This window comes from Thamnophis sirtalis, unplaced genomic scaffold (genome assembly GCF_051295495.1).
Source record: "Thamnophis sirtalis isolate CommonGarterSnake01/CBP01778 unplaced genomic scaffold, rThaSir2_p1.2 scaffold_5, whole genome shotgun sequence".
NCBI classification, from domain to species: Eukaryota; Metazoa; Chordata; class Lepidosauria; order Squamata; family Natricidae; genus Thamnophis; species Thamnophis sirtalis.
The window spans coordinates 61,179,016-61,205,402 of NW_028261385.1; the positions used below are offsets into that span (position 1 = coordinate 61,179,016).

A 26,387-nucleotide genomic window follows, 5' to 3' on the forward strand; every position below is an offset into this window, starting at 1 on the left:
ATGGAGGAGGGAGAAATTTTGGATACCATCTTGGAACATCTTCATCCTCTCCAGGTAAGCAGGGGTCACTGGGGTCCCGGAAGTCCTTTGTGGAGACATTACGGAAGCCATTGCTGCCACGATGGAGATAATTGACCCCCAAAGTAGACAAAGGTGGTTCTGGAGAAGTGGCTGTACGATGGGGCCCTTGGTGGGAGGAGCATGGAAGGACCATGGAATGATCGCCTCAACCATTTCAGACTTCTCCTGAACATCAGGACAATGCGATCCTTAGAGTCTGTCACCAGCCCTGGAACGCTCCCAATCCATGGAGAAAACCCAAAGAAGGTGGAGATTTTTGCATATCTGGGATCCCACCTCCAAGGCAAAGGTCTTCTGACCCAGGCTTCCTTAAAAAGCAAGAAGTAGAGTCTTGGTCACAACTGTGAATTCCTTTCATTGAGAGTCAGCCAGGCTTGGCAAACAGTCTTTCAGAGGAATATTTATCTACACGAACCTTATCTCGCTTGGAGAGCTGCCAGATAATCAGTTTCCAAACACAGGGCAAGGCAACACTTGGCACGGAGTCTCTTATAGTCACAAACAGAACTTCCCACTCTTGAAACAGCCAACCAACTGAATGCCTAAGCCCTCGTCTGAGCTTCCCTCAGTCCCCAGGACTGACCCATATTCTTCTCCAACCTTCTCATTGTCCCACCCTATTGCCAGCTCCACTGGAGGGCCACAACAAAAGGGAACATTAATGGCAAGGTGCAAGCAAGGATGAGTGCAGTCTGGATGCATTGGCAAGAACTCACTGATGTGTTACTGGACACACAGATGCCAACCCGTCTTGAATCTAAGATCTACAAGAGAACCATCCTCCTGTTGCACTGTATGGCCCTGAATGCTGGGCAGCAACAGGAGGGAGCAAAGTCTCTCTCCATGCCATGGAAATGCAAATGATCCCTTGGATATCGGGCACCTCCCTTTCTGACCACATCACACATGACACCATTTGACCACATTTTGGTGTGGCACCAATTACAGAGAAGATGAGAGAAGTCTGACTCTGCTGATAAGGACACGTCCCGAGAGCAGCACCTTCCACTGTGGCCAAGGCTGCCAACCAACTAGAAGTCAGTGACTGGTGACCTTGTGGGCATCCAAAATAAGGATGGCAAGAGGCCATCAACAAAAATACGGAAGCTGCAGGCCTTCTCCCAGGTGATGCAGGTGACGGAGCTAAGTGGCCCTCAATGATCCAAAACTGGACCCTGCACCTGTGGGAATACGCTAGGAAGAAGAAGATGGGGCCCTTGGTGCTCCCTGGACTTGGTTCTTTAGTTACACAGATTTCATGACGCAACTACATCATCAGTGCTGGTGAGTGTGATGTTTGCTCCCTGCTTATTTGGGGCAAGCTACTGTGTATAAACAGAGAGCAAACTTCACTCCCCTCTAGTTCTGATTATGTTTTCTAGTTGGGCCATGAAATATCTGCAAGAAAACCCTTCTTCTCCTCCACTCTGAAAACCTTGTACTCCCTTGTACTACTGACAATGTTCCCTATGTGAGGGATGCCCGAATTAATCATGAGCCTCAACCCAACCTTCAAAAGAAATCCAGTTATTTATTAGGAGCTTCATATCCATCCCATCCAAATGGAGCCAACTCTGACCTCACTTTTTTGTGTGCTAGCTCTGACCCTGTTTCCCCCTCCCCCAAGGTGGGTCATCAGTCGACGAAGCAATTTCACAGGTTGTAGATGTTGATAAATCAAGGACTACCAACCTCTGGAGACTGATTGCTTCCTGGCCATTCCAATCGGAGGAAAAAAATCCAGACACTTCATCTCACCATTTGTGGCAGAGCTTTTCCTTCTGTTCCTCTCAAAAGCTCTCTTGGCTCCAGCTGATGCAATCCGGATGGTCCTTCTTAGGGGCTTCGTGTCTGTCCCAGCTAGAAAAGTCGAATCAATGATCCGATGCACCCTGAGGCAGAAGGGAGACCAACCCTCCCCTTGGAAACACAGAAAAACCTCTTCCTTCCTCTGCTCCTTCACTTCCTCACAACTTCTTTTTTGTTGTCCTTGTTGTCGTTGTTGTCAAAGCAGATTCCTGCAGACCACAAAGTCACCAGGGGGAAAATGAGTGGATGGCAGCCCATCAGCCAGAAGCTTTCAAGGCAACAAAGCACTTCCTACTTCTTGTCTAAAGAGAAGGTAAATATGCTGAGCTTTTCCCCTTTTAGGGCGCCAGTTGTCTTAGACAAAGGTCAGAAGAGGACAACTTGCTTATCTCCATCAATTTTTATCTCTTTTCCTCTTCTGTGCTTTGAAATCTAGGGTAGAGTTCCAATCCATCCATCTCCCCTTTCCATATTCCGCTCTTGCCATTGCCAACCCCGCTCACTTTGTTGTCAGTATCCACAGTTTTCTTATCTCTTTGCTCATTTTTTCCTTCCATCTTTCAAATTCTGTCCTTCACTTTCTTCATTTGCTAAACATCCTCAGTTTCTCCATCAGATTTTTCTGTTTTGTATTCCATATTCTCCAATCTCTTCAATTCTCTCTGTCACAACTAATAGATTTTGAATTTCAAACATAATCATTTGCAATATTACAGTTTCTTTTTTTCTGCTGGGCCATTCTTTCAATTTTTCAGATACTGCCACTGTAGGGTTCAAGGCTATTTTAATAAACTTCAAACAGGTTCATTTATTATCTTTATAGATATATTAGTTTGATAATATGATATTTTATATAAACAATATATGGAGATTATGAGAGGAGGTTTAAAAGCTTTATCTAGAATATGTTATAAAGATGTATTGCGATTGGATGATTTTAGGATGATTTAATGGAATATTATCATATAATCCTATTCTAGATTTTGAATATTATATATAAAAGGACGTAAAAACAATTATAGTCAAATTAACGTTGAGATATAATAATTGCAATATACATGAATATAGGTGAATTTAAAATATGTGATTTGATATGAAAAGCAGGTGATGACTATGGAAGAGATGCATGGAAGTACCGTAACCAACTGACACACTTTCTACAATTTGTAATGGAAGATGGCTTTTTTATTTTTATTTTTGTGTTTGTTTGTCCTTGTTCAGAAACAAATAAAAATTGTTTAAAAAAAGAGGACAAATTCCTGTAGCCAACTCTACACTGCCCACTAGTCACGGCCAACTGGCTGTGGGTTAATTCAACAATTCAAATGTTTTCCAATAATGTTAAAAGTCATTTTAACGTTTGTCGTTTCATTTTGTCTCTCCTTTGGCATCCTTTCTTTGATGCTTATGCATCCTTTCTTTGATGCTTCGATATTAGACAGACAAATGAATATTAGAATTACAGACTTGGAAGGAGGCCTTGGAGATCTTCTAGTCCAACCCCTTGCTCAAGCAGAAAACCCTTTACCATTTCAGGCAAATGGTTGTCCAATCTCAACGTAAAAGCCGCAAGTGATGCAGCACCTACAACCTCTGGAGGCAAACTGTTCTACTGGTTAATTGTTCTCACTGTTAGAAAGTTCCTCCTTAGTTCTAGGTTGGTTCTCTCCTTGATTAGTCACAGACTAACATAATAAGAGAGTTGGAAGGGACCTCGGAGGTCTTCTAGTCCAACTTTCTGCTCAAGGAGGAAACCCTATACCCTTTAAGGCAAATGTTGTCCAATCTCTTCTTAAAAATCTCTAGTGAAGAAGCACCCACAACTTCTGGAGGCAAACTGTTCCAGTGATTAATTGTCTTCATTGTTAGGAAGTTCCTCCTTAGTTCTCCTTGATTAGTCACAGAATTACATAATAAGGGAGTTGGAAGGGACCTCGGAGATCTTCTACTAAGATCTTCCACTAAGAAGTTTCTACTTAGTTCTAGGTTGGTTCTCTCCTTGATAAGTTTCCATCCGTTGCTTCTCATCCTGACTTCTGGTCCCTTGGAGAATAGGTTGACTCCCACTTCTTTGCGGCCACCCTGAGATATTGGAACACTGCTATTAGTGCAACTCTTGTTCCCTACTGAGTGGGCCATGGCGGGTAAGCCATGCTTAGTTGGAAATGGCCCTGTGCTTGACCACACTTGCTCCTTTTCTGATCATCCTTTGTCCTGTTCTTCCTTTTCCTGGATGATGGGTGGAGCTCCCTCAGACTCGCAAACTCTTTTTCCAACCTTCAGATAAACCTGTACAAATATTATGGCTTCAAATTGAGGAATACCAAGCAGAAGGACCTTGTAAAAGATCACCTCAAGAAGCTTCTGGCAATCTCACTTGAAGACGAGACAGACAGAGAGGTGAGTGGGAGTGGGCTTCCTGTGGGGGCTGAGACCTGCAACTTTGTGGGGTCCTTAGTGCTCTCTGAGCTTGGTTACAAGAAATGTAAACCTTTTGCGACCCAACTCATTTCATCAGTTCTAGAAGGGAACAGGATTTGAAGAGGGGAGGTGAAGGGAGGAGAAGAGAATAGGAGAGGAGAAGGAGTGGGCGGAGGAAGGAGGAGGGGAGGAGAGGAAGAAAAGGAAGGAGGGGAGGAGGAGGAGAACTGTGGGGTTTTTGGAGTAGGAGGAAGAAGTCTGTGGGGTCCTTGGTGCTCTGTGTGCTTGATTGCTTTCTTGCAGACATTTTATTACCCAGTTAGGTAATTTCATCAGTGGTAGAAGGGCCTGGGGCTTGCAAAGAGGAGGAGGAGGAGGAGGAGGAGGAGGAGGAGGAGGAGGAGGAGGAGGAGGGGGAGGAAGAGGATGATTAAAAAAAGAAAATGCAAATATCCTAATTCACAAGCATTGCTTTGCCTAGGGAATCTCGGAGAGCATCCACCTAGCTGCACACCATCATCTTCCCGAAATTCTCTTGGTTCTCAGGGAGGTCGGTAACATCGCACAGCCCAAGAGACCATCTCTCTTGGAAGACTCCCATGAGGTAAGACAAGGGATGGGGTTCCAAGGTCCAAAACTCAGTAGAGAAGAAGGCTGGGGGATTCTGGGAAGGAAAGTCCTAGATGTTTAGAAGGATGGATGCTCCAGGCGATCTGGTCTCTTCAGGCTAGTCATAGATCTCAAAGACCTGAGACCAGCACTGAGATTGTAGGTGGGGCTGGAAATTCTCCACCTCCATCTCCTGGAGGACCATTTTATAAGTCTAGAGAAGATCATGAATTGTCCAACAAACGTCTCAAGTAGACTCAAAGGTGCTTTTTCAAAGGGCTTGGACTTTGTTTGTCCTTGAAGACATTTCGCTTCTCATGCAGGAAGCTTCTTCTGTTTTGACCAAAGTCAGAACTGAAGAAGCCTCTTGGATGAGAAGCGAAACCTCTTCAAGGAAAAAAAGAAGTCCAATTGCCTTTGGAAAAAGCCCCTTTGGGACAACCATGACCTGGATGACTAAGAATCTCCATCTGTTTCCATCCATGGCTTCTTGTCTTGTCTTCTGGTGCTTTGGAAGAGAGTTTGACCCCCTCGTTTTTGTCCTGGCAGGACCCACAATATGTGTCTGACAGAAGGATTAGGACAACATTAATCCTCTGCTATGGACAAGCAGCCCAGGGAGCCTCCCCTGAAGACCTGGGTGATTTCATCCAACCCATCGTGTCCGAAATGCTTGTCCAGTACTCCACTATGAACAAGGTAGGCTGGTTTCCACTGGAATTTCTCTGGATTTCAGTTGATGGTGAAAAAATATAAGAAACGTCTGTAAAAACCAACCAAGCTCAGGGAGCACCAAGGGCTCCACAGTTCAACCCTGAGCTACAAATATCCCCTTTTGGTGAACAAGGACAACCTGACTGCAGTTCTTAGAGGTTGCTGGGGAGAATCTAGTTTAAAACAAGTGACCTCCAGCTCCCAGTTATGCCTCCCATTCAGATCTGCTTCCTGTTCCAATTGCCCTGGAGATGATGAAATGCTAGGGGTTTCTTTATCTATGGTCATATCACATTCATTACACTCAAGGCAGCGCATTATCCTCTTTCTTCCTTTTCACACAACCACAACAACCCTGTGATGTGTGTTGGATTGAAAGAGAAGAACTGGGCCAGATGTGGACTCACCCAGCTGGCTCTCATGCTGAAGGTGGGACTAGAACTCACAGTCTCCTGGTGATTGGCTCAGACAGTTGACTTTCATGGCTATAGTGGGACTAGAACTCTCCATCTCTTGGTGATTGGCCCAAAGTCTTTCAGCTGCCTCTCATGCCTAAGGCAGGACTAGAACTCTCCATCTCTTGGTGATTGGCCCTAAGTCTTTCAGCTGCCTCTCAGGCCTAAGGTGGGACTAGAATCCAGAATGTCCAGGGGGTATTTTGATTGGGAGCCCCCCGGAGTTCAAGAAAAGACTGTCAGCTATGTAAAGGTTGAAATAAATAGATGCACCCTCTTCCCTCTGGTGTCTTCTCACCTCACCCTCTTCCCATTTGGGTTTCCCAGGACGAAGGCCTGAAGAAAGCCTTCATGAGGTCCATCATCATGGTCACCAAAGCGGCTGCCCTCAGCAGGAGGCAAGACCTCCATCTGCCCCAGAAACAGGAATTGGTCACCAAGATCATCGTAAGTGGGGACGGGGGGCAGGTGCTCCTGGGCACATTTAAGTTTGAAAGAGAATTTGAACTGAATTTAGTTCTAATCAATTGGGCCCCAAACGATTCTGTTGCTAAGCGGGACAGCTGTTAAGTGAATTCTGCCCCATTGTATGACTTCTCTTTCCACCGTTGTTAGCTGAATCACTGCCGTTAAATTAGTCACACGGTTGTTAAGTGAATTTGGCAACTCCTTTGTTTTTATTATTAGTATTTATTTTTATATCCATAGACAGACAGACAGACAGACAGACAGACAGACAGACAGACAGACAGACAGACAGACAGACAGACTGACAGAAAAATAGATGATGATGATGATGATGATGATGATGATGATGATAGATAGATAGATAGATAGATAGATAGATAGATAGAGTTCTGACCCCCTCCTCCATCCAGTAACGAATGCCAAGACAAATTTAAATGGAATGTACTTTATTAGCAAGACACCAAAACCTCGGTGGCTGAAAGCCAAGCATAACAACAGATAAGGACCTTGGCAGCAACTCAGACAAGCCTCGGCAGCAATCCAGCCTGCCAATCTAGTTACAAAAGTTCTCCAACTTTTAATCAATGCGTTAACTTCTGCAAGAGGGTTGTGTGTACAAGCAGTCCTTTTTATAGTCTGGAGAGGAGCCTATAGTCTGGAGAGGAGTGCAATTACCTCCTGTAACTGCGCAACTGTTCCTGGCGCCTAGTAGCTCTTCAGTGCCAAGCATCCAGGAACAACTCACTGCTGACCTCAGACTCACTCTCCCTTGTTTCCTCCCCACTGGTCCAAGGCTCAGGCGCCTGGTGGCCAATCAGCTTCTCTATGCCCTGCTTGGAGTTGGAACCCTGTCCAGGGTCCTCTACATCCTCCAGAGCCGACTCATCGAGCCCCTCGCTGTCAGAGTCTGGTGGCAGCTCCAACGGCTCCTGCTGGGTCACAACAGATAGATAGATAGATAGATAGATAGATAGATAGATAGATAGATAGATAGATAGATAGATAGATAGATAGATAGATAGATATGGATGGTGAGCGAGAGAGAAAGAGAGAGAGACAGACAGATAGACAAATATTTAATATATAAAGTAGAATGAAAAATAGAAATGGGAAATTAGGGGAAGAAAAAAAATGCATTGAAACTTTCTAGAAGAAACTACACAGCCAATGTCCAGAATGGCAGAGGGTGGAAGTGTATAACATTAAGAGCGGTGGATTTAATTCCCAGAATTCTCTGGCCTTTAGGGGTTCTGAGAGTTGAAGTTCACAGGTCGTAGTGAAGCCCTAGGTACACATCCCTGACTTAAACCATGGTCAGGAGACACTGCAAACTGCCATCAATGCAGGCTGGTTCCCAAGCGACCAAAATATGATCCTATGATCCCTGAGGAAGAAGAGTCTCTCAGAACTTCAAATCTGGGTCATAAATAGTCCTTGGGTGTTAGAATTAGAAGAACAAAGTTGGAAGAGACCTTGGAGGTCCTCTAGTCCAGCCAGGAAACCCTATACCACTTCAGACAAATGGCTATTTGGAAATGGAAATTTCCCCTTAGTTCTAAGAGGGATCCTGGAGAGATCCGTCATAATTTTAAATGGTGGCTAAGTGACCAGTTGTAAGTTGAGGACTTCCCCTGTCAACCAGAAAAGGCGTAGAGATGGGAATAGTGCCAGCTGGATGGTGGCTACATCTCAGGAGCTTTCTTACACGTCTTTCCTTCTCCTTTCAGGAAGTCATTGAAGATGAGCCCCTGATACCCTTGTCTGTCACAATTCTCCATCAAGCCATCGTCACCATCACCTGCATGAGGTACGTACCTGTACCACCCTCATCTTTCCCCCAGCTGAGGAGGAACTTGGAGTTGCACCAAGTGATGGGATTTCCGTGGAAAGTCCCCGTGCTCTAGAGCATGGGGGGTGGGTCAAACTCCATTTCATTGAGGAACACATCAGGGTTCTGGTGGGTGGGTGGATTGATGGTACGATGGATGGAGAGAGAGAGGGAGGGAGGGGGAGGGAAGGATAGATAGATAGATAGATCCAGGAGAACAGGAGTTCAAACTCCATTTCATTGATTTGCTGGAAGAAATGTCCTTCTGGTTTCGGCTCCAAGTGAGGAATAAGACATTGGAGACATGGAGGCTGCTTGGAAAGATGGTTTTAATGATGGACAGGAGCACATGGCTTGAGTCCTGAACAGAAAAGGTGATCACATTCTTCAATGTTGGTGGAGAAGAAGAGAAGGGCTGAGGGAGGGGCTTGCTAGGCTTTTTATAACCTGTTCAGTCCCACCTCTGTTTCCTGTTCCTGTGTAACAAATGTATTCTGATTGGTTGTCAGACTCCCATGGGGCCATGCAGGGGCACCTCTCTAGGCTGCATTTTGAATCCAGATTTGGTTGAGTTCTCAGATTCCATTGGGTGAATTGGGTAAAGGGCCAGTATCATCATGCCTTAATCCCATCACCTGGAGCTGAAGGGGAGGATTCTTTATTATGTAAAGGGAGTAGCTTGGTCATCTTAATGGCCCATTGATAAAGGGGGTGGGGGCAGGAAGCTGCAGGGAGCTATTCTCTCTTCCTTTTCACATCCAGGGAAATATTCTGACTTTTCAATATTTCCTAGGATATTTCATTTTTCTGGGAGAGGGCGGGGTGATAACTTTCCATAGGAGGACACATCAGGGCTGTGGTGGGTGGGTGGGTGGGTGGAAGGATGGATGTATGTATGTATGGATGGATGGATGGATGGAGAGGGATGGATGGATGGATGGATGGATGGATGGATGGATGGATGGATGGATGGATGGATAGATAGATAGATAGATAGATAGATAGATAGATAGATAGATAGAAGATTCTTTACACTGAGAACAATCAATCAGTGGAAGGGTTTGCCTCCAGATGTTGTGTGCTCTCCATCACTCGAGGTTTTCGGAAAAAGAAAGGACAAGCATCTGACTGGGATGGTTTAAGGACCATGAGCCAAGGTGGCGCAGTGGTTAAATGCAGCACTGCAGGCTACTGCTAGATCAGCAGGTCAGCGGTTTAAATCTCACCGGCTCAGGGTTGACTCAGCCTTCCATCCTTCCGAGGTGGGTAAAATGAGGACCCAGATTGTTGGGGGCAATATGCTGACTCTCTGTAAACCGCTTAGAGAGGCCTGAAAGGCCTATGAAGCGGTATATAAGTCTACTGCTATTGCTATTGCTATTAAGCAAGAGTTGGAGTAGAAGACATCCAAGGTCCCTTTTAGCCCCCTGAGTCTAGGATCTCCTCACACCTCCCTCCTCTTTTCTTGTCTTTAATCAGCCGTATGAAGCCCTCCTTGAACTCTGAGGTGAGGTCTGAAGTGGTCAACCAAAGCATCCGGAAGGTGTTTTCATTGCCAGCTCTCAAAGTGCCCACAATGAAGACTGATAGCCAACCCCCATCATCTCACTCTCAGGTGAGCAGTCCAGATGGAGCAAAGCAATAGGGGATCCACCTGGAAACAAGGATGCAGTGAACAGGATTCCTGATCTCCTCAACCGCCCTGGATCCATCCCTCGAGCCAAAGGTCCCCTTGGCTTGTCCCTTCCTCTTTGGTCTTGAAAGTCTGCTTCCCCTTCTCGTTCTACGTTTCTGGATCCCAGGAGTCCCTATTTTGAAGCCCTAAACATTTCCAGGGGTTTTTCCTCCCCATCATTTCTCTCTTCCTCCACTTCTCTTTTATCTTCTGGTTGAAGGATCTTCTCAAGACCAATTCCCATCTCCTCCCTTTGCCCCCCAACAAAAGAAGGGCCATGGTGGGGCAGAGCAACCATGGTCTGCAGGCACTAGCTATGATTCCTAGCAGAGGTGGGTTCCTACCAGTTTGCACCAGTTTGGTAGAACTGGTTCGTCAAATCCACTGAAACGTTTAGAAGAGGTTCCACCAGTGGACCCAGAAAGCAGGCCACACCTACAGAAGAGGTTCCAAAAATTTTTGAAACCCAACACTGACACACACACACACACACACACACACACACACACAGAAAGAGAAAGAAAGTAAGAAATAAATAAAGAAAAAAAGAAAGAAAAAGTGAGAGAGATGAAAGAAAAAAGGAAAAGGGGACAGAGAGACAAAAGGAAGGAGAGAGAGAAAGAGAGAGAGAGAGAGAAAACACCTGGTCAGCAAGCTACTTCCACCAGGTCACATGACCGGCAAGCCACTCCCACAAAGGAGGCCACACCCACAGAGTAGGTTCGAAATTTTTTTGAAACCCACCACTGATTCCTAGGTAGTATCAGATAACCCTCAGAATTCACATGCTTAGCAACCGAATCAGATTTATGATAGTCGGAGTATTATAAGGTCACATGACATCCCTACTGTGACCTTCTGACTAGTAAATAGGGAAGTTGGATTCACTTAACAACTGTGTGACCAACTTAACAACCAAAGTGATACATTTAACCCCTGTGGCAAGAAAGTTCATAAAATGGGGGCAAAATTCACTAATGTCTCACTTAGCAATGGAAATTTTGGTCTCAATTGTGGTCGTAAGATGAGGACTGCTTGTATTTGAATCTCCCAGAACTGTTAAGGAAGAAAAAACGGCCCTGCGAGGTCAGCCACTCCATTTACTGCAGACCTCTGGACTTCAACTCCCAGAATTCCATGGGTGGCTCAGGAAGGTTGGGAGCTGCAGTGCCCCAGTCATAAAGGGGACATCACCTCTGGATTTCTGCCTCTTTCAGGAGCCGTTCCTTCCTTAACGCCCCTCCTTCCTTCTGACATTTTCTCCTTTTTTTTAGGATTTCTATCATCAAATAGCCACTGCCTGCAACAACATGCTGACCGGATTGCTGTCTGAAGCTCCCAATTTGGATGCCCTGCAGGAGATCCTGATGGTAAAGAGAGATCTTTCTTGGGGTGGGTCGTCCGGTCATCCAGATGTTCAGGCTGGATTTGGCCCTTCTGTCCCCCTGTGGAGTCTGTGGCTCTTCCAACTGGGAATGACCCATTCCTCCTTTCCTCCCTCTCCTTCGTTTCCCCTGGCAGCACACAAATCCCTGGATCGATTCTCCCAAGAGCCACGAGAGATGGAGGGCCCTCAAGACCATCAAGCACCTCTTCAAGTTCGTTTTAGAAAATGTCAATTTCGATGTAAGTCTCCCTTTGGGATGAGAAGCAAAATGTTTTCAAAGAAAGGAAACCCCCCAAGAAAGTCCAGCTGCCTTTTGGGAAAAGCACCTTTGGGATGTGACAAGGAGTCCTGCTTGAGCAGAGGATTGGAGGAGAAGACCTCCACGGTTCCTTCCAGCCACTGCGGTTCTGTCATGCTGTGATACTGAGATTCTGTAATTCTCAGGTTCTGTGATTCAAAGATTCTGAAATTCTGAAATTCTGAAATTCTCAGGTTCTGTGATTCAAAGATTCTGAGATTCTAAAATTCTCAGGTTCTGTGATTCAAAGATTCTGAGATTCTGTAATTCTCAGGTTCTGTGATTCAAAGATTCTAATATTCAAATATTTGATAATTCTATGATTCTATCATTCTGTGTATCTAAGATTCTGTGGTTCTGTGGTTCTTATTCCCTGATTTCAGCCGGCTGAAAGCTTCATGAGCCCCCTCCCCTTCTCTCTCCTCTTTCTCCTCCTTTCCCCTTCCTTTCTTTAGACCACAGGTGACTTTTCTTTGCTGGGACAGCTGGTGGCTTTGCTGGCCCTGCACATTGGCGACAGCAGACCAGAAATTGGCCAGATATCTGCAGAGGTTGCCTACCACCTGCACCACCTCCTCATGAGCAAAATGGGTGAGAACTTTGGACTCCAAGGGTTGACCTGCTGCAAGAAGACCAGGGATGCTCCCTGCCCAGGAGAGCACTGCGTGGCACAGTCTGTGGCTTAGCCAAGAAACGTTGGGTCGTTGGGCTTGGCAGAGATGCCTGGAATTGGCAGTTGATATTGGCATTTTTCAGGGCCAGGGGTCCTTTTAAGAAGGTGATTCTCACGTTGTGAGTCAGCTAGGGAGGAGGAAGAGGAGGGGGGAGAGAGAAGGAACGATGAAGAGAGGGGCAGGGAGCAAGGAGGGGGAGGAGAGGGAGAAAGGAAGACAGGGAGGAGAAGGAGGAGGAAGAGGAGCAGCAAGTGGAGGAGGAGATGAGAAGGGAGGGAAGAGAGAGGAAGAGAGGGAGAGGAAGATGAGGAAGGGGAGGAGGAGGAGGGAGTGGGGGAGGAAATCAAGAGGGAAGGGAAGAGGAGGTAATGAGAAAGTAGCGAAGAGAGAGGGAAAAGAGTTAGAGGAGGAGGAAGAGGAGGAGAAGGACAGCGGGGTCCTTGGTGCTCTCTGAGCTTGGTGGTTTTCTTCTTGACATTTCATGACCCAACTAGGTAACGTCATCAGTACTTGAAGGGAGGGATCTTTTCTCTGTGCTTCCATAAGTATTGATGGTCATCCCCCCTGATGACGTTCCCTAGTTGGGCAATGAAACACCTGCAAGGAAACCCCCCAGGTCAGAGAGCACCAGGGACCCCTCAGGTCGACCCTGAGCTCCAGATCTTCTCTTCTCTTGCTATGATTAAACTGGCCATCAGACGAAGGAAATTCCCAGGTTCTGAAGGCCAAAATCTGACCTTGTGATTTCTTCCCCTCCCTCCCAAGCAAAAGAAATGGACAAGAAACAGAAGAACATTGTACATTTGCAGAGGGAGGAATTCTTTGTTTCGGGCTCTGGAATCTTCCACAACAACATCTCCAAAATGGCGAAGGTATGTTTTGGATCAGCCTTTGGCCTGGCTTCCTTTTCCTCCTCCTCATGACCCGGAGAGCCTCAAAGGAGTCAATCTCACAGTGGGGATGGCATTCTCCCAAGATTGGGCTTTGGGTACCCCTCCCCCCAATGCCTAGGAGGAAGAAAGGGTAGCTGCCATGTTGGCTTCTTTGACTCCATCCGAATCCCACCTGATGGAGGACATGGAATAAGGCTGCATCTCTACACGATGTGCTGTCCCCCAATCTGGGTCAAAGTCTCAAGAGAAGGGCGTCAAAGCTCTAAGGCATCTCTGCATGGTCTCCTTTCCTTCTCTCTGATAGGCTTTTGCGAAGCATCTCAGCCCATTGCAGCTAACGCAGCTGCTCTTGGAAACCCTGGGGGCTTTGAACCACGTGGACACTAACATCTCACACTCTGCGGGGCTGCTCCTCAACGCCATCCTATTGGAGTTTGGAGATGAGGAGGAAACGAAGGAAGTAAGGACATTGCAGGGTTTGGAGCAAAAGGGATGTAGGAGATTTTGTAGAAAACAAAGATGAGAATGGCTCAGACCTTTTTGGCTCAGTGATGACACTTCTTCTGGTTTTAAGAAGGCTAAGGCTGGATAGGAGGCCACTGAGCGATCCTAGGGCTGTTGAGAAAGTTGTCCAAACCTCCCAGAAGAAGGTAAGGGCAAAACAAAGGAGCCCTTTTTTCATGAAAAATAACATTTGGTGAGCCAGTGTGGCAGTAGTGAAGGCTCCAGATGTTTTTATGGCTTTGTCAGCCGCCTTGAGTCGTCATGTGCGAATAGGCGGCAATATAAATCTCCTAAAATATACCAATAAATAAAATATCACAGGCAGCTGGACAAATCAGGAGTTTTTAAAAAAAAAAAAACGTAGGGCAAACTTTGACATTGTGGGGGCCAATTTATTTTCCCCAATGAGTGGAAGTTATCATCCCTACTGCATCTCCAATGTAGACCAACACTGAATCTCATCCTCCAATCTCTCTTTTGCCATAGCTACCCATGATCTTGAAGGAGATCTACCAGCGTCTCCCGAATATTACCCACCCAGCAACCAAAGCCCTCGCCCTCAAGGCCGTATGTCACTTGGCCTCCAAGAGGGTCAACCAAGTTGTGGACATATTGCTGGAATCCTCCGTTGGCTGTGATGGGTAAGAAGAACTTCAAGGAGATGGGCATCCTGTTGTCTTGGATTCCTCAGAGTCTCTCAATCCTTTACAATGGGGTGAATCCCTGTTGCCTTTGAAGCCCTATATGTCCTACGACCTGGGTATCTGCGAGACTGTCTTCTGCCACATACCTCCCTCAGACCAATAAGATCGCACAAGTGGACCTTCTCCGGGTGCCGTCAGCGGGACAATGCCAGCTGGTGGCGCCTAGGAGTAGGGCCTTTTCTGTTGCCGCTCCGGCCCTATGGCATGAGCTGCTCCCTGAGATCTGGGCCCTGCCCACTCTCATGGCCTTTCGCAAAGCCATTAAAACCTGGCTTTTCCGGCAGGCTTGGGGCTGTTGACCCCATGATTGAGGTCCAGCCCCCTCCTGATTGGGTGTTTGTTGAGTTTCCCTTTTTAACCTTGTTGTGCCCAATTGTTTTTAATAATTCTTTTTAATTTTTTTCATTTCTGTAAGCCGCCCGGAGTCCTTCGGGATTGGGCGGCATAGAAATTTAATAAATGAAATGAAATGAAATGAGCTCAGGTGGCGGAAGAGGGTGGAAGTTGGTTCTCTAAGCTTCTGCGTTGGTTTCCAAATGTTTTGTTACCAGGCAAGGTAACATCTTCAATGGAGTTTAAGGAACGCTAGTGCTGATGATCTTCTGCCTGTAAGGGCTTGGTGTGGTCAGTAGGTCTTGTGATGGAAAGGTCACATCAGGTGTGGGTTGTCTCAGGTGAGGGTCATATCAAGTGAGGGTCTTGTGATGGGTCTTCTGATGGACCAGGTGAGAGTCATATCAAGTGAGGGTCTTGTGATGGGGAGATCACCTCATATTGAGGGTTATGTCAGGTGAGGAACTTGTAATGGGTCTTCTGATGGACCAGGCGAGAGTCATATCAAGTGAGGGTCTTGTGATGGGGAGGTCACCACAAATTGAGGGTTATGCAGGTGGGGATCTTGTGATGGGTCTTGTGATGTGGAGGTCATGTCAGGTGTGGACCATATCAAGTGAGGATCTTGTGATGGGTCTTCTGATGGACCAGGTGAGAGTCATATCAAGTGAGGGTCTTGTGATGTGGAGATTGAGGGTTATGTCAGGTGGGGATCTTGTGATGGGTCTTGTGATGTGGAAGTCATGTCAGGTGAGAGTCATATCAAGTGAGGGCCTTGTGATGGGGAGATCACCTCAGATTGAGGGTCATGTCAGGTGAGGATCTTCTGATGGGTCTTCTGATGGACCAGGTGAGGGTCATATCAAGGGAAGGTCTTGTGATGGAGAGGTCATGTCAGGTGTGGATCATATCAAGTGAGGGTCTTGTGATGGGGAGGTCACCTCAGATTGAGGGTCGTGTCAGGTGGGGATCTTGTAATGGTCTTGTGATGGGGAGGTCAGTAAAGGTCGTGTCAGGTAAGGGTCTTGATGGATGTTTTGATGGGCCATGGGTGTGTCACAGATGAAGTCTTCTTGTGGGAGGTCACATCAGATGAGGGTCGAGATGGGAATGAACTTTGAAAGATATTTTATGACTTTTCTTGTCACATTCGTTAAATGAATCACTGCAGTTGTCAAGAGGGAAACATGGTCGTTAAGTGAATCTGACTATTCAATGTGCTTATTAGAAGGTCACAAAATGTGATCACTTGACTTTGGGATGGTCATAAATTTGAACCAGTTGTCCAGGAGTCTGAATTTTGGTCAGATGATCCTAAGGATGCTGGAAAGTGTGAAAACTGGGAATAAGTCACTTTTTTCAATGACATTGTTTCTTTGAATGGCTCCTGGAGAAATGGTTGTAAGTCGAGAACTACCTGTGTATATATATTTTTCTGGCATGAGAGCCATTCATTTGGACTTCGGTTTTCCAATCCTTCCTTCTGTTTGGGGGTGGGGGGTCATCTCTCTGGCTGGCCGTCTCTTCCGAAATGGGGAAAGGATCTGATTCCCTCCCAATCGGTTTCTCCCCCTCCGCAGAAATGCCAGGGAGATTTGGGAGGCGCTGGCTGAAGACCCTTATGCCAATCTGAAGATCATGAAGCCCCTCATGAAAAGGCTGGAAGACCAAGACCCCAGCACCGATGCCCTCTCAAGGAGGAATAGCAAGTCCTTCATGCCCATTGCTGTAAGCCCTCCACTGGTGGCTCTCTTTCCCTTGGATCTAGAGGTGGGGAACACCTAAGGGAAGGGGAGAGGGAGGCAGTGGGAAAACTGCTGGGGCTAAAATTGGAGCGTCATTTGGCATAAGCCCCTCCTCCTTTTTAGGTGGAGGCAGATGTTTCTCTTCCTGGGCTCAATGAGAATGTATCTGTCGAACAAAACTCCTCATTGGCAACAGAAAGGGCATCTGGCCAGTAAACCCTCAGCTCCGTTCAGTTGGCCAGAGTCCACCCTGCAAGGGATTCTGGGGAAGAGGAAGAAGGTGATGAATCTAAGTAAACTGGGGAGCCCAAGGTGACTCTCCCTTCATTCCATTTCTAGGCCACCAATGCCCTCTCTTTCCTCCTGTCCCTCCCGAACGCTGCTGAGCTCCTCCCCAACAAATTCTCCAACCTGCTCCTCGCCCTGGTCACGCAGCTGTACTTCCTCCTGGGAACCAGCAAGAGTGGATCCGGGAGGTCCAGCAGAGTCATGGACCGTTCAGAAAAGATCAACCTCTTGAAGTAAGGAAATCTCCTGGGACCAATCTGGATCCAACTGGATATAACTGAAAGGGGAAGAAATAAAGGGAGGCTGATTTGCTATTGTGTTTTGTGGTTGTTGCACAAGCCGCCAAGTGAAAGCTGGAGCTCTCCTGAAGGGCAGCGGGAGGCCGGTTGGGGTCAGGGGAAGCATGGCTTTTGCAGGGGGCATCAGCTGAAGCATTGGCACCGACTCTTCTCCCTTCCTTTCATTTAGCACGGCAGTGGAGGCGATCAAAAACCTCATCCTGTCTGCCGGATACAATGAGGAATATGAAGATTTGACGACGCTGGGATGCTGGAAGATGCTCTTGAGCCCAGATAGTCTGTTTGAGGCCATTTTCCACCTGGTCCGGTAAGAACTTCAGAGTCCAAAGAACTTGGCCTTGAGTGGCAGTGGGTGAGAGAGGGAGGGGAGGGCTGAGGGAGAAGAGGAAGAAGAGGCAGAGAGAGAGAAAGTGAGGGAGAGGGGGAAGAGGGAGGGAAGGGGGAGGGAGAGAGAAAGAGAGGAAGAGGGAGGGTTAGATAGAGGAAAAGGAGAGAGGAAGGGAGAAAGAGAGTGAAAGAGAGAGGAAGGGTGGTCAGAAGGAGAGGACGAAGAAGAGGCACAGAGAGAAAGAGAAAGAAAGGGTGGTTGAGTGGGAGGAAATATAGAGAGAGGGAAGGGGAGATAGAGGAGAGGAAGGGAAGGGAGAGAGCGAAAGAGAGGGAGGCGGAGGGGGAGAGAGAGGGAGACAAAGAAAGGAGAGGGAGAGAGGAAGAGGAGGGAAGAAGAAAAAGACAGAGAAAGAGAGGGAGTGTCAGAGGGAGACAAAAGGAGAGAGAGAATGAGATGTAGAGGGAGGGACGGAAGGAGAGGGAGGAGGAGGGAGAGAAAGACAGAAAAAGAGAGGGAGGGTGAGAAATTCTGTAAATGGACTAATTCATTGAGTAATTCATTTAGCCATAATTCAGATAATCATTTCTCTAGCTTGGTGATTTTCTCCTCACTCACCAGCAGATCTTATCTGATTTCTCCCTATTTGATCTTTAGGAAACTCTTTGCATACAATAAAGTGGAGATGAAGATGATGTTCAGACATGCCAACACCTACCTGCACCATCCCGACTTAAGGGAGAAGACAATTGGCATGGTGTTCTTCTCGGAGGTGAGGATGCACCACAACATTGTGGAACTCCAGGAAAGTTGTGCAGGATTCAGGGGGACTTTATGATTAGGAAGTTGAAGTTGTGGGGGCTCCATCACTGGAGGCTTTGAAGAAGAGACTGGACAGCTGTTTGTCTGACATAGTAGATGGTCTCCTGCTTGGTCAAGGGGTTGGACTAGAAGACCTCCAAGGTCTCCTCTTACTCTGTTAATCGATGGAATTGGAGGGAGGGAGGGAGGAAGGAAGATTCAATGACCCCAAATTCCGTTTTCTCTTTGCATTATATTGCAGTTTTGTATTGCCATTCTGTAGTCTTCGACATAAGACCGTCATAGAACCTCCACTGGTCACTAAGTGATCGCAGAAACCCTCAAGCCAATGCCGTGGTCATAAACTTAGGATAAACCAGATATTTCAGTGATTTTCTTCTACAGGTTGTCCTTGACTTATGACCACAACTGAGCCACAACTGAGCGACTTATGACCACAACTGAGCCACAAATTTCTGTTGCTCAGGCCCTAAGCAGGTTTTGTCCCATTTTACCACTTCCTTTGCCACAGTTGTTAAGTGAATTGCTGCTGTTGTTAAGTTAGTCACACGGTTAAGTGAATCTGGTTTCCCCATTGACTTGGCTTATCAGGCGGTCACAAAACGGATCACGTAACCTCAAAACACTGCGACCGTTAGCATGTGAAGCTGACATCACAAAGATACGATTTCTTCTCTCCCTCATAACTTCCTCCAGTCCTTCCTTCCTTCCTTCCTTCCTTCCTTCCTTCCTTCCTTCCTTCCTTCCTTCCTTCCTTCCTTCCTCTCCCTCTCCTCACTTTCCCTCTCCTTTTCCCTCTTCCTCTACTCAATAATCAATTTTAAGGAGTATTAAGGGGTGATATAGTCTATATATCAACAGATTCATATATTATAAGAAAACAATAAAGGGGGGGATTAAAAAAACAACCACCCTACTCCTTAATCTTAATCTCTTGAGCTGTTTTGGAATAAAAATACCTTCCTCCAAGATCAGGAATCTGTTAAGCCACTCGCGACTCCTGCAGCTTCTCGCTTATTGCATGTGTTGAAGTTCTTTTAACCCAAACCAAAGATGCCTTTTAAAAAACAGGTTTACATCACATTCTTATGCATGCCAGTTCTGTGTGTGAGGTAATTTAAGGTGGTTCTGACAAGTGTCGTCGGCATCTTCATATCCGGTCGCATGGGCAGCAAGCCACTCCCATCTGGTCACATGGGCGGCAAGCCACTCCCACAAAGGAGGCCACACCCACAGAGTAGGTTCGAACAATTTTTGAAACCCACCACTGCTATGGTCGTGCCAAACCAACCTTCTCTTCAGTCTTCCCTACAGGAAATCTTCGGTTTACAAAAGTCTTTCCAGAAACCCCTCCGGATGCCAGATCCAGCTGCTCTTCATGGAGCTCTCCATTCAAGCAGCCATTCGTCCTGGCAGCTAGCCCCACACCCTCTGTTCTTTAATCTTTTTATTGATGGAATTTTTTTCAAACGCTTCTTACTTTTTAAACTGGACTGGATTTTTTCTTCTTCTTCTACTTTCTTTCTTTTTCTTTTTTCAATTCTCTAGTGCATATTCTTTTTAAAAACTTTTCTTTTTCTCCTGAAGTTTGGAATATAAAGAGGGGAGTAAAAGTAGAAGAAAAGAAGTTACACTGCCACTTAGAGGCTTGGAGGCTTGGAAACATTGTTTTTCTTTTTTTTTCTTTGCACATTTGATTTACATTTCAAGGTGTCTGAGCTTGTTTATTGAAAATGATAGACAGATGAGCAGGGACGTGCAGTCACTAGAGGCAAGGGAGGCAGAGCCTCCCCAGTCTCCTGAGAGAAAGGAAAGAGTTTTAAATATTTTTGCTTCTCGCCGCTGCCGCGCTCGGCCGCCTCGCCCCTCACCTCCTCCGTCCCCGCTGACATTCTTGGGAGCAGGTCGGGTGGCTGGCTGGCTGGGATGAGAAGAGCGGTTTGTCTTTGTGCCGGCCAGCCAGCCGGCCAAGCAGGAAGCAGGTCGGGTGGGGGTGAGTGCTGGCTGGCTGGGGAGGGACTCACCGCTCTTGCCTCACCAATGGTATCCTTCACCGCACGTCACTGCAGATGAGCATGGATTGTTTATACAGGTGCTCCTCCGGGGTACTATCAGTAAAAGGAAAGCCTTGAAAGAGAGAAGAATTGCAGTGAACTTGTTTGGAACTTAATCAAAAAGCCTTGGATTCTATATAGTGGTAGTGTATACTATCTGGAGGAATGTTGCAACACGAAAAAGAAAAGAAAGAGAATGCAGAATATTGAAGAAAGAACAGAAGAATTGAAGAAAAAGATGAACAAAGAGATAAGAAAATTGGTGATATTGACAGGAGATTGAGGTTGGAAAAGACAAGAGTGGAATATTGTTATGGGAGATTGATAGATCAGATTTCCAAAATATAGAAGAAAAAAAAGGAAAAAAATTGGGCAGCTCTAATGTTAGAAATTTTGGCAGAAGCATCGGTAATAACCAAAGTGAAGTTGATGCAAGGAACAGACGAGGGGTTTCAAGTCTTTACAAGATATGCAATGAAAAACAAGTTGCCAAGAGAAGTCCATATAAGATCTACCAAGAAAGCAATTAGAACACAAATACTACAAATGGCAAGAGATATAAGATTTCACAACTATTGGAAGGATACAGGATGATGTAATGAAGTGCTATAATAAAAACTAATTTAGTTAGAATATTACGCATAAAATGAATAATAGTTATAGTCAAATAAATGATTAATAATGAAATTCTATATAAATTGTAAGTGAGGACTATGGAGAGGATGCATGAAAGTTTTGTAACCACAGATCAATAATTTTATATAGAATACAATGTAAAGATGTAATATTACTGGATGGTTTTAGGATGATGTAATGAAATGTCATAATATAAATCTATTCTAAATTTAGAATATCTCACATAAAGAAGTAATAATAACTATAGCCAAATAAATGTTAAATAATTATAATAATTGTATACATATATATTAGATTGATAATATGAGATTCTATATAAATTGTAAGTGAAGACTATGGTGAGGAGGCACAGGAGTTTTGTGACCAATTGACATACTGTATGTGACTGGAGGGTGGTTTTATGTTATATGTTTATTTTGTTTGTTTAAAAATTAAAAAAAAGAAAAAAAGAAAAAAAAGAAACACTGTGACCGTCATAAATACGGACCGTCAAGTACCCAATTTTTGATCAGGTGACTGTGATCAATGGTCATGAGTCTGAAAAATGGAGTTGTCCCTTTTATCAGTGCCATGGTGACTTTCCGCCATCACTATATGAGGACTGTCTTTTCTTTTCCTCTCCCCATAATGGCTGAATGTGGCATCTCTTCATAGAGGCTCTGAGGAAAGTTCTCTTCCTTTGCTTGGTTAATAATCCATCACTCCACTCTTCTTCCCCAGCTTCTCTCTCACCCGGAGCTTGGACACTTGTTCATCATGAAGGACATCCTCAGGGTCCTCCAAAAATGGATGGCTGAGCCATATCCCCTCATCCAAATATTTGCTGTTCGTGGTCTGGGGTATCTTCTCCAGCACCCCTTTGAGGTAAGAGATGGGGGGTAGGAAGGGAGGGACTTTCAAGGGAGCAGCAGGTGTGACCTCACTCTCTAGGAATTCTACAAGGTTAGGAAGGGTAGAAGGAGGAGAAGAAGACAACCACCAGAAAGAGGATGCCCTCAGCTACAGTGGCCTCTCTTCTACAAAGATGGAGGCATCCCTGGAAGATCTGAAGGATCAATTTGGAGACAGATCCTCTTGGAGGACATCCAAAGCAGAACAAGAAGCAATGGATGGAAACCAATGAAGGAGAGAAGCAACCTAGAACTAAGGAGAAATTTCCTGACAATAAGGACAATTAACCAGTGGAACGACTTGCCTCCAGAAGTTGTGGGTGCTCCAATACTGGAGGCTTTCAAGAAGAGACTGGACAACCATTTGTCCAGAATAGTGTAGGGTCTCCTGCTTGAGCAGGGGGTTGGACTAGATGACCTCCAAGTTCCTTTTCAACCCTGTTATTCTATGTTCTGTGGGCTTCTCTGTGTTTGTCATTCCTAGACTCAGAGAACTCCAGTGACCATGTTTAATCGTTCCCTCTTTTCCCTCCTTCCTGCAGAATACGATGTTAGAGCCGGTGCTAGTCCCTGTGGTCAACTGTGCTTGTCACCCAGACAAGTCTGTAGCAAAAGAATCACTCCGGACGCTTCAGTTCCTTTTCCGGCATCTGAATGCTCAAACCTATGGATGGAAAGCTGTCAACCTTATTCCGGTCCTGGGGAATTATTTTGCTGATGTACGTCAACCAAATCACAACAAACTAATCTACCACCCCCTCTCTCTCTTCCTCTCCCACCCTCCCTCCCTTCTCTCTTTTTCTCCCACAAAGATCGCCTGGGTACCATCTGAAGAATTCTAATTTTATCAAAAAGTCTTAGAAATAGTTCAGCAACAACTGTGTTTTTCTCATCTAAAAGAGTGTGTGAGCTTGCAGATGATCATTGAGCCCTTCCAGAGAGTTGGAGAAGTGCCAGATGAGGTGGAAGAGAATGAAGGTTGCCACTCTCTTCAGCTTCACCAAACCACCATCAATCACCCTCCATATTTATTAAAAATCCCGATTGGTGTTGCTTGATCTCAGACACTTTAAGGTGTGTGGATTTCAACTCTGCTGGCCTGAGAAGGTTGAAGTCCCCACATCTGAAAGCTGCTCAGATTGGGAAACTCTGGTCTCCATCAGTATTTCTCCCTCTTGGCAACTTGGAGAGGTGAGGACTTCAACTCCCAGAATTCTCCAGCCAGCATACTGGAGTTGGAGTCCTCACATCTGAAAGCTGCAAAGATGGGAAAACAACCCCTCAATCACACCATAGAGGTTGGTCTGCAAGCCTTTTACACCCATGGCCAACCATTGGCATGGCCTTGTCTAGAGAAACAGTTGCCAGACTCCCCTTGCTTTGTCTCGTGAGTGGGAAACTGAGGCAGATCAGATGAAGAGGATGGGAGTTACGAAGGCTTTTATTGTAGGTTTAGTGGATCCCTCCCTGCCTTTCTCTTTAAGGAAACAAAGGAGAATCAAATGTGAGACGTTTTCTCGCCTGAAATTTCTGCTCTCAGATTTTGCTCAGCTGACTGTTAGAATTAGAATAAGTTTATTTATAGGCCGCCCTTTTCCCTGAGGGGACTCAGGGCGGCTAACAACTTATATGGGAGGGATACATACAATAACATATAACATAACACATAATTAAAAGAATAAACAACATTCATTCAGCATTCGGGTGGGGGCGAATTATAATCTTTACCCCCAGGCCTGACGGGATAGCCAGCTCTTGAGGGCTGCGCGGAAGGTCTGAAGGGTGGTGAGGGTACGAATCTCCACAGGGAGATCGTTCCAAAGGGTCAGAGCTGCTACAGAAAAGGCTCTCCTCCGCGTAGTGGCCAGCCGGCACTGGCTGGCAGATGGCACTCGGAGGAGGCCTAATCTATGAGATCTAATAGGTCTCGAGGAGGTAATTGGCAGGAGGCGGTCTCTCAAGTGTGTGTTGCAGTGTGTTCTTCTAGGTTCTCACAACACCTCCCACTTCCTAAATGCTATTGGAGGGACTGACACATTTCTCTTCCTTGTAGGAGGACACCGAGTTGCGCAACACCTCCATCACCCTTTTTGGTCTGGTCTTAAAAGGGGTCAAGAGGGCAGAGGGGAATCTGACCAAATCCATCCTGCACAACCTGATTCCTCTCATAATCCAGTTGGCTAATAGTTGGACCCGAGAGGTGAGTTGAAGGGCGGGGTCAACTAAGTTCCTGCTCTCTTCATGCTCCCTTCTCCATGAGACCACGCTGTACCCCCATCTTCACTCAGAGCAATGTGGTTGCATCATGTGGACCCTCTGGAAAAGGCAAAGAAATTCTGCAAACCTGAAGTTGTGAGGTCCTTGGTGCTCTCTGAACCTGGTTGTTTTCTAGCAGGCCGTTCCGGACCCAACTAGGTGACAGCATCAGTAGGTTGGAGGGGAGGGTTTGATCTCTGCTTAATGCTGGATCATTTTGATGTGGGTGTAGGTTTTCTGTTGGGTCATTCTTGGATTAGGGGGTTGTTTTCTTCTTGATGGTTTCCCTGGTACCAATATAATATGATCAGGGTTGAATTGTGGGGAACTCTGGTCTTCGGGGGGCCCCTTGCCCTGCCATAGCTTCCTCCTGGGGTGGCTCATCCCCTTTCCCACCCCTGAGCAAGGAGGAGGCTGGGCTTTCTCTGCAGAAGATGGACAACCTCAGAACCGGCTCCTCTGACGCCTCCTTTCCTCCCTTGGCCCAGATCTCCAGGAACACCCTGATCTCCTGCATCTCCTTTATGAAGTGGGAGGAGGTTCCAGAGACTTTGTTTGACTACGAGATTTACACCAGTCTCCAGAGCATGTATTCCAGCATCTGCTCGGAGGTGGTAAGTAGGAGCCTAGCTGGTTCCTTTTCTTCCGGATTAGAGTATAATATATTTTCTTTTTCTCCTGCCTTTCTTCTTTAGATAAATCATTCAAGATGGTGGACGTCCCTAATGCTTCTCCTCCCCCTCCCCCTCCTCTAATTTCCTTCCCAACAACCCTGGGAGGTGGGCTGCCCTGAGGGAGAGGGACTGGACCAAAGTCACCCAGCCAGCTTTCATGCCTAAGGGCAGGACTAGAACTCCCCAAGTCACCCAGGAGGCTTTCATGAGAAAGGTGGGACTAGAACTCACAGGCTCCTGATTTGTTTGCCTGATGCCTCAACCACTAGACTAAACTGGCTAGAGGGATTCTTCTTGGGTTGTTGCTCCCTTGGGAACACCAGAGGTTCCATTCCACCATGAGGACTATAAACCTTACTGATTTGTGCGTTTGAGGATCAGAAATGGTAGTTTGTGGAAAAGGGAAATTACGATGTAAAGAGGGCAAAACATAAATGCATTAATAAGATCAGAAGCCATTTCCTTATCATCTTTCTTTCCCTTTTCTTTTTCTATTCTTTTTTCACTATCTACTATTTTTCTTTATTTTCCTTTATGGTTTTTACTTGGATAAAACTGTCTTTAATAACATAAATGTGTTTGTGTGTGTATGTGTCTGTGTGTGTGTGTGTTTGTGTGTGTGTATAATATAATACAATATAAAACTGTATTATACTAATACTTACGATATACTATACTATATAATGTAATATATATTATATTGTATTGCATTGTATAATAGTCCAGTCTAGTCCAGTCCAGTCAAGTCTGTTAGGTAAGCTCCCCAGTTGCAAAACTTACAATAGCTCACGCTGATCACTATACGACACTTCTAACAGCCAGCTTCCAAACACTCAGATCAGATCAGCATCTAACAGTGATTCTGGCTCCATCTTATGGCCGCTTGAGGAAACAACAACCAATCACATTTACACCATTATTTAAAGAAACAGGTACAGCATTGTTACATGATTCATATATTAACAACCCAACCGTTAGATTATATGCCTAACAAAATCCAATATAGTATAATAATATTATTTAGTATAATAAAATATAGTATAGTATAACAATCTTATAGTTTAAAATACAATACAATACGGTACAGTATAATAAAATTTAATATGTTATGGAAGACATTGTTGTTGAGGACATGAGGACTAGAAACTGTAGAAAGAAAAAAAAGAGGAAGCTACAGAGTTCATTGCCTTGTTTGTGGCCATGTGTTCCTCAGATCAATCGATGCAAGGAAAAATTGCCGGTAATGTTGAAGCAGATGCTGAAATTCCTGAAGAGCCAGAATTCTTCATCCCGAGAGGCAGCTGCCCTCTTAATTGGTAACTCCGAATGCAAACTCTGGAATGAGGGGAGGAAAAACCAGGGCAGGCGGGCTTCCTAAGGCCAGACATGCTGACCATTCTCTCTCTCTCTCTCTCTCTCACACACACACACACGGCCCCGTTTCTTAAGGGTATCACTGTGGTTGTTAAGTGAGTCACGTGGTTGTTAAGTGAATTGGGCTTCCTTCCGGAGTTTGCTCGCCCGAAGGTTGCAAAAAGTGAT

At 45.8% G+C, this 26,387-nt stretch overlaps 1 protein-coding gene across 1 annotated transcript; it reads left to right on the forward strand.

Moving 5' to 3' along the window:
- Nucleotides 1-24,806, forward strand: LOC148045400 (maestro heat-like repeat family member 5). Its single transcript, XM_087715107.1, has 21 exons — nt 1-54; nt 2,096-2,203; nt 4,174-4,290; nt 4,793-4,915; nt 5,470-5,619; nt 6,417-6,536; nt 8,285-8,364; nt 9,865-10,000; nt 11,335-11,430; nt 11,582-11,686; nt 12,201-12,336; nt 13,185-13,291; nt 13,617-13,772; nt 14,303-14,457; nt 16,434-16,581; nt 16,938-17,119; nt 17,355-17,492; nt 18,171-18,285; nt 21,746-21,889; nt 22,458-22,634; nt 23,969-24,806. Exons 1-21 carry the CDS (start codon nt 1-3, stop codon nt 24,122-24,124), a joined length of 2,703 nt encoding a protein of 900 aa, XP_087571233.1. The 3' UTR covers nt 24,125-24,806.
- Nucleotides 24,807-26,387: the final 1,581 nt, after the last annotated feature.

What these genes read in the sequence shown, in the direction of transcription:
- LOC148045400 (XM_087715107.1), top strand. Translation starts at nt 1, where the DNA reads ATGGAGGAGGGAGAAATTTTGGATACCATCTTGGAACATCTTCATCCT. An exon ending in AATTGGTCACCAAGATCATC is followed by an intron (nt 6,537 to 8,284) that starts GTAAGTGGGGAC and finishes TTCTCCTTTCAG; the next exon opens with GAAGTCATTGAAGATGAGCC. An exon ending in TAGAAAATGTCAATTTCGAT is followed by an intron (nt 11,687 to 12,200) that starts GTAAGTCTCCCT and finishes TCCTTTCTTTAG; the next exon opens with ACCACAGGTGACTTTTCTTT.